Source organism: Rhipicephalus microplus, chromosome 1 (assembly GCF_043290135.1).
Source record: "Rhipicephalus microplus isolate Deutch F79 chromosome 1, USDA_Rmic, whole genome shotgun sequence".
Classification (NCBI taxonomy): domain Eukaryota; kingdom Metazoa; phylum Arthropoda; class Arachnida; order Ixodida; family Ixodidae; genus Rhipicephalus; species Rhipicephalus microplus.
The window spans coordinates 191,574,347-191,586,699 of record NC_134700.1 but is presented as its reverse complement, the minus strand read 5'-3'; the positions used below and the strand labels follow the sequence as shown (position 1 = coordinate 191,586,699).

General features: G+C 46.7%; 1 protein-coding gene across 1 annotated transcript; it reads left to right on the top strand.

Moving 5' to 3' along the window:
* The first annotated feature begins 1,197 nt into the window (after nt 1-1,197).
* On the top strand, nt 1,198-11,925 carry LOC119178258 (otogelin-like protein). Its single transcript, XM_075872059.1, has 6 exons — nt 1,198-1,366; nt 2,007-2,093; nt 2,922-3,050; nt 3,140-3,194; nt 7,088-7,240; nt 11,564-11,925. The coding sequence occupies exons 1-6, from the start codon at nt 1,304-1,306 to the stop codon at nt 11,758-11,760; spliced, it is 684 nt and encodes a 227-aa protein (XP_075728174.1). The 5' UTR covers nt 1,198-1,303; the 3' UTR covers nt 11,761-11,925.
* Nucleotides 11,926-12,353: the final 428 nt, after the last annotated feature.

Sequence of the window (12,353 nt, the reverse complement as noted above, 5' to 3'; positions counted from 1 at the left end):
TCGCTCTTTTCACGCTAACATAGCATTGCCTCTCCATTTAGACAGCCACAGCCTTTTAATGTAGTGCTATTTTGCCCCATAAATCGCGAAAATGATCGTGTTGTCCTGCTGTATTTGTTTGTCGTAATTATTCTCCCTACAATAATAATGAAACATAGTTTATCACCGATATTGCCGCACACGCTCCTTTCTTTCTGTTTTATGTTGTCGGCCCATTGCGCGTGATACTACTTTGCTCAAGCCACGCCAGAATGTACCATTCCAGGCTATTGCATTATCATTTGTAAGGCTGAGTTTTAACGCCGAAGCATTTCTTAGCGAACTTCGACGACTTTGAGCGTATCTATCTATCTATCTATCTATCTATCTATCTATCTATCTATCTATCTATCTATCTATCTATCTATCTATCTATCTATCTATCTATCTATCTATCTATCTATCTATCTATCTATCTATCTATCTATCTATCTATCTATCTATCTATCTATCTATCTATCTATCTATCTATCTATCTATCTATCTATCTATCTATCTATCTATCTATCTATCTATCTATCTATCTATCTATCTATATATCTATCTATCTATCTATCTATCTAAGTAGCCGCTTACGTTTGCGTGCTCTCGTGGTCACCCCCTTAACTTGGCGTGAACCAAAATTAGCATGGAAGGGTAACATGGTTTGACGAATGTGACGCGCTGGTCAAGACATGAATAATGCCACAATCTCGTCGCGTGCGTCGTCAAAGACTTCTCGTCAGACAGTGGTACATACTCAACCACGGGTATATGCCGCTGGTATGCGGGTATGTGCTACAGGTGATGATAATGATAATATTTATTATTTGACGTGTAATAACTGTAAACCAAAATAAGGAGGGGACACATCTATTTGTCACTGACACTCCAGCTAAAGTGCTCCTGTCGTTCATTCTCCGTCAAAACACCATTGTACACCTCTCTACACGAACAATGTTCCTTGTATGGAATGCGCGTTTATTACAGCACCGAACGAAAGAGGTTGCAAACGTCGGAGAAATACGCACATCACCCGAACGGAACTACATCGGCTGAGCGCGACAGCTTGTGTATGGAAAGAGAGAGGGACTTTGTTTCATTGGATACGCCCGTGTAGTATACAGTAACCGTGTCTCCGGGCAGGATGCTTCAAACCACACTGCCCATGGGAGAGGGTCGGATATATGTACGGGAGGATACACGCAGCAGGCTCTGGTAACGTACAACACAGGAGGCTGGAAACCGCGCCTGTCTTCCGCGTCGTCGTTCAGAGTGGAGGACAATGGAGGTTAAATTTGCCCTCCTGCTGTGGGCCTTTGGTGCGATCACCCTTCCCTACTTGACGGCAAGTGCTGTTATAATATATTAGGTATTACAGCATTAATCATGCTATAGTTTTGACAACGTGTTTTTTTTTGTTTCCATAGCTCTTGTTGTTGCCGTAAAAAAACTCAAGTTAACCAATCGGAACGCGTTGCGGTTTCAACAGATACGAAGTGCACGAGCTAAGAAAAATACGCGAGTGAGACATTATGAGATAAAGCCATTTTCCCTAAGCACCTATCAATGTAAGTTGTAACTGATGACTGGTAATTCAAACATGGCATTGCGGCCATTACAATTTCCGTTCGTGCGTTTTTCATTACCAGAACAGTCGTATGTATTCGGTCTGTTTGTTTTCATGGCGCGAGACGCCCACGCCCACAGTTACAAACGGTGGGTCCAAGTGTCGTGCGTTTTTTACACTCTCTCATCGTTATCTTAATATCGCTGTCGTCAACAAGACGAAACTTCAGCAACTTACACATGTATCGGTTCTCTCTGAAATAAGTAACCTTGCACCAGCTCACCATTTCCATTTGCGGGCTCTCCCTCGTGCGGAAACTGCACATGTTGCTCAATGTGCCCTAAATCCTCTAGCGCAACATTTGCGAAGTGCAATCTTTATCTTTGATTTTGTTTCTTCATCTGGGTTTCCTTTTCAGAGTGAAAAGCGTGCAGAGGCTGCTCCAAGCTCCGGAGATTGCTGTGGTAGCTGCGAGTACTGCAAAGAAGCTGGGAGAGTGTACCAGGTGAGAACTATGGTATAGCCATGGACATCGAGTAACGAATAAACGGTGCTGTAAATAGAAGTAACAAGTGGTTTCTCTTTGAGTGGGCCCTCTGCTTTATGGTAAATCTTATATGTTGGTTTCGTCGAAGTCATCAACCCACAAGCTGGACATCAAATGTTACGATGTGGTAGGTGACTGTTGGCACTATGGGGACAAGAAAATTGGGAGCGCTGAGAAACAGCTTTTGCATCAGCTTAAATGAGAGAAAGAGAGGGCCGAAAAAGAAAGAAAGGGACCAGTTATTGTTTACCCACCAATGCACAAAAATTTCCCTACTCACATCAGGGGAAACTCACATTATTTCTTGGTAATGCCAACCGAGTTCATTATTAGTTAGCTTAAACAGTCCTTATATCCCTCTGATGACCAAAGGTGTAATTTTTTCGAGGCAGTTCTTTTCTGTATTATTCGAAAGTTTCATTAAATTTTAAGGTGCTGAACGTGTCCTTCCGTGGCTTATTCCATACAATCATTGTATACACCATTGTCGTATACCCAGGGAAAGGGGGGGGGGGCAGTTCAGAAGATCTCCCTTGCCCTGAAATTTTTTAATTTTGGAGTTGTGTATATACAAGCACGCACAGATAAACATGAAAAAAGTTCACCCTCGCCCCCGTTTGGTAAAAATATATACTAGCGCCTCTGGTTTACGTACTTTAACCAACCCCTTCGCATTCTCCTTACACGCGTCCTGCGGTTCACTCTCCGTGTACCGCAAGAGGCATCTCTCGCGCAGGACACATCTTTAGTGTAAGTGCAATTTTCTGCTACGCTTGAATCCCGCAGATTGGCGAGACGTGGGTCTCCAACGTGAGGCCCTGCTTCGAGGTCAAATGCGTGCGCGGTTACCGCGGTGCCGTGGAAATGCGCTACATGCCCAGGAAGTGCCCTAAACTACCATGCCATTGCGCAAGGGTAAGCTCGCCCCACGCGATAACTTTGGCACGTAAGCATACTGATATGTCGGTAATAATAGCTGAAAACCTCGTTGTGTAACCTTACAGAACAGCACAGTGTGCGATGAGACCGGATGCTGCAAAAAGTGCAACGTTAAACCAGGTGAGACGTACTTTCTATTTCCTATAAGGAAGCTTAATCGTGGTATCCTTCGTTGAACGAAGGTCGTCATTATTTTTTGACTTCCTCTGGCGAACTAGGAGTAAGATATTAGCTTCCCTGCTTTCAACTGTTCTAAATGAGCTGACGACCCGATGTATGTGTAACATGTCCGGGTTTAGGGGCTGATGTCCAGCTGTCCCGCCAGCCAGCTTGCGGGACGATGTTTCGTCCAGCTTTTGGACGAAAACCGGCTCGTACCCACAGTCCACTTGGCGGCCACCACACCGGGCCCTTTGCTCTACAGTGTACATAGCTATATATGACGTGCTTTGTTTTTCCTTCTTTGTATTACTTTCACAGTTTATTTTTTCTCTCTTTATTTCTTTTCCTTCTCTATCTCTTGCTAGTTCTCTCGTCCATACCAACGTAATTGTAGGATTCCCAACAATGCTTGTTGAGGTACTGCGCTTGGATAGCCTAGTAATTACGACACTCGCTTTCGAACTCTGGGTGCTCTGGTTTGAAAGCATTTTCAGAAAAAAAGTTATTGTGGGTTAAATTGATTCAGCTCCTGCTTCTGTCCACTTCCCACCTCCTTTCCTCTTTTTTTTTCTGCGCTCCATTCGGCCGAGCCGCACCTAGCACCCGAGCACTTAACGCTCGTGTCAGGGCTCCTTACCTTTTCCTTGTATTAGAACTCCTCGTTTCTGTAGGCTTTACTCTCTCCTACCCCAGGCTCCAACATGCTCCCCCACCGCTTTCCCTCACTCTTCTTCGCTCCACTATGTTCCTCTAATGTATTCGCTTTCTCTCGTAAACGCTGTGCTCGGTTGTGGGGCATGGTAAAATGCTGCGGTGCATACACGTTCAAGTTTTTGTGTGTATTTATCGTGCGGTGGTCGAAATATGCTTCTTTCGAGCCTACAGTTTTGAGCAATGTCTGGGAATTTCGCAATACTATCACCCCACAACCATTGTGACTCTTGTTGCTGCGTGCCTGTCCACGTGTGTCGATCCAGCAGACCCAAAACTTCGTTATCGGAGTCGCAGGAGGCAGTCACGTATTGTGCTGCGGCTCAGCGAATGAGACCTCGAGCCGAGGCGTAGGCCGCCTCGTTTCTCGCGAGCGGCACGTGGGTGTGTGCCCGTGCCACACGGGCATAGAAAACGACATTCGGTAGCGAAGGCATTCAGTTCCCGAATGATATTTTTAGATGCGGAAGCATCTTATACTCGCGCCTTGTAGTGCGCCGTCCACGCCGTCCGCGCCGTCCGCACCGCTTCTCGAACATTCGACAGCTGACGCGCGCGCATGCGCCGTCGCGCCGTCGCCCACTATCTGTGCCGCGCGCACTTCTCCTTCGAGAACATTCGACAGCTGACAGCGCATGCGCCGTCGTGCTGTATACATACTCAAGGTCGGCGCTCGCTCGCTCAGTTGCCGCTCGTCGGTTGGTTTGTACGGCGCGTCGACGTCCAAGGTCGCGGTGAAATGAATTCCAACGAATCCACAAACACAATGATCGACGTCCCTTCGACCAGCGCCGTCCTTTCGCATACGTGTGTACGTGTTCACTCATTTAACACCCCCTCCTACAACCACGTTAACCAATTTAGCCATCGACCCAAGTAAGTCGCAATTTAACACCCCATTTCACAACCACGTTACCCAATTTAGCCATCGACCCAAGTAAGTCGCACTTTAACACCCCGTTAACCAATTATATGCTCCGCATCCTCCTCAGTGTTCCCCCGAGGGAAGCTGCGGGCAATATTTTTTTATGGCGGTGCTGCTACACGTCCAAAGCGAATGACATTTGACTTGATGATGTCGATCGCAGCACATTCCTCGTGAGCATTGGGGTGAGTAGCAATACGAAAAATAAACAAGTATTTACAAGCTTCTTACACATGAGATAATAAATAAATGTATAAATAAGCACATTACGCTGCCGTTAGATTTCGTTCGTTACTTTGTTTCACGACGTTGCAACCGACCAGGTAGTAACTTCAGCCAAAGCTAGTCAGGTCCACAACGTAAAAAGAAAATGGCGCCTGTCGCATTTATTTTACAGCGTCTAGCAACTGAAGATAAGTTTTTAGCACTTTTTTAAGTGATTCGTGTAAATTAGAGACGCGAGAAGCTTCCTTCCAGTCGAATAGAATGTCGTTTTATACAATTACTTCATCAGCTGTGTCGTCGAGAGTACGCATTGCTCAGTCCAATGAGTTCTGCTGATGACGTTAGGTGACGAATGGCATTTGGGCAAATGCCATTTCGTTCATCCGTGTGGCACCGCGCGAATGACATTCAATCTGAAGGCATTAGGAGGTAAATGCCATTTTCTCTGCCCGTGCGGCACGGGACTGTCGGAATTTGAATTTGGGAGCCCGACGTCAAATCTCCACCGGCCGCCACACATTTCGAGAATGCGGGCCGCTTCCTGCATTCGAGACACGGCCGCGCACGAAACCGCAAACCACGATCGCAGCCTTCGGCACTGCGGCGAGAACCCCACGTATCCGTCGCAGCGCGTCGGCGCGAGGCTTTTTCACGCGGCGCCTGGCTACGCGAAGCCGAGTGCTCTCTCTCTCTCTCTCTCTCTCTCTCTCAGCTCGACGCTGCGTTAAAAGGACACGAGTCGACGCACTGCGCCGCGTACTTCTGGTCAGGCCCTAAGGCTATCGCGGCTTCTTCGGTCGCCTACGTGTGTCTCGTGTTTACCATGGCACTCGCGAGGCATTTGCCCGTGCGATCGACGACCACAGCTGCGTGCGAGCTTCACGGTAACCAAAAAGGAGGTGTGTCCGCTTCCTAGAATTTATGACATCATTGATTGCCGGCATTCCGCTGCCTACTTTTCATCACTGGACTTGCAATCAGGGTGTTAGCAAATGCCCATGCACCCATTCTCCCTTTCATTGGCGGAACCAGCGGGGGGGGGGGGGTGGAGGCAATCGCTTCCCCCCCCCCCAAAATCTATCAGTGCCCCTCCCCCTCAATTCAGTGCTTGTAGTCCACCTCCTCTCACCAATTGATTAAGAAAAATGAGTGAAACTACGGTGAGCACACATGACCAGTATTTGTGCTTCTCTGTTATTAAAAACAAAAAAAGTCATGGCCACGTACTTAAGCTGACCCCCCCACCCCCCACAAAAAAAAATGAGTGGCTGGATCCTCTCCTGCTCCCCTTCCCACATCTGGCGGCATCTACGAATACGACGTCATTACCCAATTGCCATACATGTTGAAAAGGTTTCTAGCACGCTCGTTACGTCACCCGACGTGGCTCGTCGGGTGCATATTCATGGGAAGCGGCGAAACAACGAAGTGTGTTATACAAAGAAAATGGACAAATGATTGATTTATATGCGGGGTTTAACGTCCCAAAACCACCATATGATTATGAGCGACGCCGTAATGGAGAACTCCGGAAGTTTCGACCACCTGGGGTTCTTTAACGTACACCCAAATCTTAGCACACAGGCCTACAGCATTTCGCCCCGCCATGGTGGTCTAGTGGCTAAGGTACTCGGATGCTGACCCGCAGGTCGCGGGATTGAATCTCGGCTGTGGCGGCTGCATTTACGATGGAGGTGGAGATGCTGTAGGCCCGTGTACTCAGATTTGGGTGCACGTTAAAGAACCTTAGGTGGTCGAAATTTCCGGAGCCCCCCACTACGGCGTCTCTCATAGTCGTATGGTGGTTTTGGGACGTTATACTCTACAGATCAACCAATCAATCCTACAGAATTTCTGATGAACAAATACACGCACACACCTTGGCATACGTACTCGTGCCCAAATACAAGCATACATGTGAATAGTTTTTTATCCTGCAACCATACACTACCTAAGACACTGTGTTAAGCGCTTTTTTTCTTCGACGCAGGTACCTGCGCGCCTTATATACTGCGCGAACAACAGACAGTTCAGTACTTCTTCCTGAGTGATCCCGAGCACGGGTTTTGCTCGAACACGGAGGTCATACCAGGTCTCGCCGAATGCCGTGGGCAGTGCAGATCGAGGGCAGTTTATGATCCGGGTAAGTTGGTGCACCTGCTATGCCCACGCTGTGATTTCATATAGCTTTCCTGTTGCGCTATATTCAAGACCCTCCCTTACCTCTGCGACGCGGACACTCTCAGCGAACTTTTGCTTATATATATATATATATATATATATATATATATATATATATATATATATATATATATATATATATATATATATATATATATATCTTTTGAATGCTAGAACGAGCGAGTGACTTCGGGAAACAAATCAGCATTTTCTGAGACATTGTGTCATTGCTCGCGTTTTTTGGAGAGACGTACATGCCGGATTTCGCTGCCTCAGAGTAAATTGCTTCGTTTCTTCTGGGCGTTGTTTGCGAGGCCGCTTCGCTTGTCTTCTCATTGTTGCCGGCTCTTTCTGCATCTGGCGCAACCGCTGCGAGGAGGTTGCAGCGGGCCGCCGCCGCCGCGCGCTCCCGATCCTAGAGCGATTCTACTCGGAGCTGCTGTCTGTTTTGTCGGAGGAGCTCTTCTTGCTCGGTGAAGAGGAATTTCTTCGGCACTGGTCTTGCCCTTTTGTGTCGGTCTGTGACGGACGAGTGAAATTTGTCTTTCGGCCGGCCTGGTATTGGTAGGCTGATGTGTCGATGCGCCGGCAGAAATGGCATGCCAACATGTATATATGCAAAATGTACTAATGCATGTTTTATTTGTGTCTCTTGTTTACCTTGAAATATTTTTTGTAGTTGTGTTTGTGTGAACCATCGAATGTACATGTTTTTTCAACGTCATCTCATATTCATGTTCATGTATATCCCTTCCCTGCCCAAATAATAAGTGCGTCATAAACTGATTCGTTTTTCTACAATTGTGTCTCTCTGTGGAGCTCTGAAGTAAACCCCAGCGTCACGAAACGAAAATGTTCACTCTTTGGCTTTCAAAATGAACCCACACATATGTGTGGGCTGGGCTGTTATTTGAGTGACTTTCTCAACAGAAAAAATAGTGGCGCATGTGGAATTTCCGCCCCTTAAAATTTCGTACGGAACATTTTGAAGCAGTTTCGGTCGCTTGTTAAACAAAGGTACACGTCGCACTTGATGCAGCGTGTGCGGCTTCTTGATGGGCACCCTGGCAGCCTGCAGCATCGCGCATTTTTGATAGCGTCAACCGTTGGGAAGTGGTCAAAACCGTCAATGCGGATGTCAACACCTGGAATTTTCGCTACCCTGATGGCTTTGTCAACATGCACATCAGTAAGGCACAGTGATTCACTGTTGTCAGACCTGCTTCTTGTAAGTGACGCACAAAGGGCTTCACCAATTGCGAGGCGGAATTGAAGGAGGTCCATCGTGTCACGTCGTTGGGCACCGTTCCTCCTGCAATCCTCACGGTACTGCATCCAGGCATTCACAATGGACAAATCTACCATGTGAAGGCTGACTTTTAGAGTCCATTTTTTTGTTTTGATGGAGATGCGGTAGTACTCTAGCAGCTGGTCGCAGACATCAACTCCTCCCATGAAGGCATTGTATCTGCGAACAACCGCTGGTGACTGAACATCAGTGTACTGCTTGGTTTTTTTGGACCATCGCTTCACGGATTCCACTGGACTCGCGCCGGTACATGTAGAGGCAATAGTAACAGACTTGCTGTCCTTCCATTTACCAATGGCAGCTTTCCCATCCGCTCTTCTGAATTCCTGGAAATCGCCTTGCTTCATCGTCGTGTCACTTTCAAAGTGAATGTTTTTGACGCGGTTTGTCATGATCGTTCCAGTAGCGTCAATCTCTGTCAATTAGTGCATGCAAAAGCGGAATGGTTGTGAAATATCTGTCAAAATAGACCGATAAGTGTTTTGGCAGCGTTTCCACCAGCCTGAGGACAACGTTTGGACCGAGGCCGAGAGCAGTATCTGCAAGTGGCGTCGATTTTCCTTGGTAGACCTCAAAATCCATCACCAGTCAAGCAAAGGTAGTCAAAACAAAGTTTTTCAAGCCAAGGGGCCTTGGCTTTCCCTTCACATATTGCCGAAGCGAGCATCTGCCGGTGAACGGAATGATTTGTTCGTCGATTGAATAACTGACAGGTGCTCTGTCCAGTTTGTGGCAGCGCTTGCGCACAGCATCAATGATTGGCTGCACTTTCCACAGCCGGTTCTCTTCTGGTTTATTTGGCGGCATTTGGGTGTCCACGAAATGAAGGCATGACCTCAGCGTTCTGAACTTTTCACGTGGCATCACGTTAGTCACTTGGTCGACTTGATAGCCCCTGCGCCAATACATGTGAACGTTCGGAAGGCGGATACATCCCATGATTATGCGCATGCCAAAAAGTTGCCGAATTTTCTGTGGAGTTGCCTTGAGTATTTTACCAGTTGTCGACATGCAGTACATGTTGGTCTTCTCTGTGGCATTTTGGAAGAAAGAGTCGTCAAAGTATTCAGAAAAATATTCAAGTGGCGTGCGCACGTTACCCGGCGGCTCACTGAGATCGTACTCGAAGGATGGGAGCGACTTTTCTTCAAAGGGCTCTTCCTTCCAGATATATTTGCCTGATGGCGCACTTTGTGTAGCGCATGCTGAAGCTTGCGCGATCGTGTTAGCATCATCATCAAGGTCTTCTTGACTTTGCTCCTCTTCGTCATCGGCAGCCGCAACATGGCGCTCTGGTAACTCCCAGTCCGGGTCATCATCGTCGCTGCTACATTCAATGTCGGATGATTCCAACATCTTCATAATTTTCTCCATGTCATCATCGTTTTCGGGGTTGAAGATTCCTGCAGTACAAATTTTTTACACAATCAATGCAAGCGAGAATTCTGCGCTTCTAAAAAAAGCGCTTGAAAACACCAGCAGCCTGCCGCCGGTAGCTGCGTTCGGGAGCGCGTTCGTAGTCACATGTGCCCAACCCACACATATGTGTGGGCTGCGCTTCGAGTACGGCTTGGGGGTTTTTTAAGCATATTTTCACCCAATTCTTTCACAGATATGTTCCATGATGACTCAAGAAAGTCAAGATGCATATTCAACAATTGCATGCCCTTCAAAAAGTGAAGTATCAATGCTAACTGGTACTTGCGTCTCGTGGCGGGCGGCCGCTTGCTTCTTTTGGTTTGCGCCATTTTGGAAATGCGATGGTGGGCCACCTGGTGGCTTGTTTGCGAACTGCCTAGATCGGTTAATTCAGTTAACCCCCACAAATGTGAGGGTTGGGCTTCAATGTTTGTGGGATTGACCGAATAGCCAAAATTAATTTCTTTGTGTACCCTCACGTTTGTGTGGGCAGGGCAGGAAAGGGCTATGCCGTCTGTTTTGTCATCATCGTTAGTGTATGTCCAAGAAGAAAATGACCTGTTTAGTGTTATTGACGTTTGTGACAATAAATTTTTCTAAACACATCCGGAAATCAACGTTGTGTGCATGTTTGTGTACTGTGATCAATATGTGTGCTTCGAGGGTAATTAAATTAAAGTTACGCTTGCGCACGGTACGGCTGTGGAAGCGGTTTTTTTTCTCAGTGGATGTAAAAATTTACTCCGATACTGACCTAAAAAAGTTCCCCTATGGATGTAAATAAGGACTCCCCTAAACCCATCCAAAAACCGCCTCCTGTTGGGGAGTAAATTTTTACTCCCTTCGGACAATGTTAATAAAGCTCCCATCGGGGCATGAGCTAGAGGACAAGTCGTTTACTCCCCCGTCGGTTTATTTCTGCTTACAGAGTACGTGACCGCCTATACTCCCGCCTTTGCCAACTGCCCACTACTTCGTCCTTGCAAACATCCCACTACGCCCCATCACCGATCCACCACTACACCAGCCATAAAGCAAATACTGTTGTGAAGTAACCAATATGAAATGCAAGATGGTCGTGTACTTATATCCAAGTGCGCGTTAAGGGACCAGATTGTCCCACTGTGTTTATCCCTCATTTGTACGTGACCACCTATAGTTCAACTTTTGCCAACTGCCCACTACTTCGTCCTTGCAAACATCCCATTATGCCCAATCACCGATCCACTACTTCACCGACCATAAAGCCGTTTTAATGAAGGTGGAACGGAAACAACGTACAGCTACAACTCACGAATAATACAACTTCTTGTACAAATATATGCAGTGTTTGTCACATCTTTCATTATGTAGTGGGTGATATTCGCGGATGGTTCACGGTTTAGCGATGAAACCCTCCAGTGCTTCGTTTCACTCATCATGCATCTTCACTCCATGCATAAGCAGTGATTTTTTTGTGTGTGTGAAAGTATGCCGAATTATAGCTTTATTCGCCTGATATATTTAAACAACACTGAAAACTAACAATGCTACTGATTTCATCGTATGTTCTTGCAGTGACGAGCAACTTCATGACGATGTGCAGCTGCTGCACGATAACGAAATCCGAGCCAAAGAAAGTGACGCTTACATGCGAGAAGAACCAGACAACGCACCGCATCCAGAAGGACTACCAGAACCCAACCGCGTGCAATTGCACCCGATGCGGCGATTGGAAGCCATCACCAACACTTGTATTGCCCATACCACTCTGATGGCACCTACACATCAGGCAGTATGCCCGAACAGCGCGGGAATGTAGCAAGTGTCCAGACTTCTATCGACACATCGACATTGCTCTTAGCTCAGCGATGGCATAGAGATCGCGTAAACATTGTCCCACATTTGTCCACGTAAATAAAATTTCAGATTTTTTGAAATAGTGTGAACAAGAGCTGGTCGACGTACAACCGGGGAGTTGCATATATGTGGTCCGCGAGAAGGTCCGTTAGCGGCCGTCGGTCATTTTTTTGGCTTCAAGGGGTTTGTCTCTCGAGAGAAAGCAGCAGACAACTGTTGACAGTGTCAGGCTTAATATAGAACGAATGTCCCTCCAATGTAATCTCCTGGTGCGAGCAGGGGAAGCAAAGGCCAAAAAAAAACTGGGATGTTAAAAATATATATATTAAAAAAGGTGTATTTAGGCAGAGAGGAAAGGAGAGATAGAGAGAGTGTGTGTATGAGTGAGGGGCTGATGCTGGAGACAAGTGAGTAAATTTGGTGGGTCTGAATGCTTTTTAAGGGATTTTAAACAATGCTAGTTTGGTGAGTATATTAGAATTTTTTGGTGATATTAGCTTAAAATGCT

Coding starts and splice junctions, on each gene's coding strand:
- LOC119178258 (XM_075872059.1), top strand. CDS start 1,304: ATGGAGGTTAAATTTGCCCTCCTGCTGTGGGCCTTTGGTGCGATCACC. Junction 3,051..3,139: donor TACCATGCCATTGCGCAAGG/GTAAGCTCGCCC, acceptor GTAACCTTACAG/AACAGCACAGTGTGCGATGA. Junction 7,241..11,563: donor GAGGGCAGTTTATGATCCGG/GTAAGTTGGTGC, acceptor ATGTTCTTGCAG/TGACGAGCAACTTCATGACG.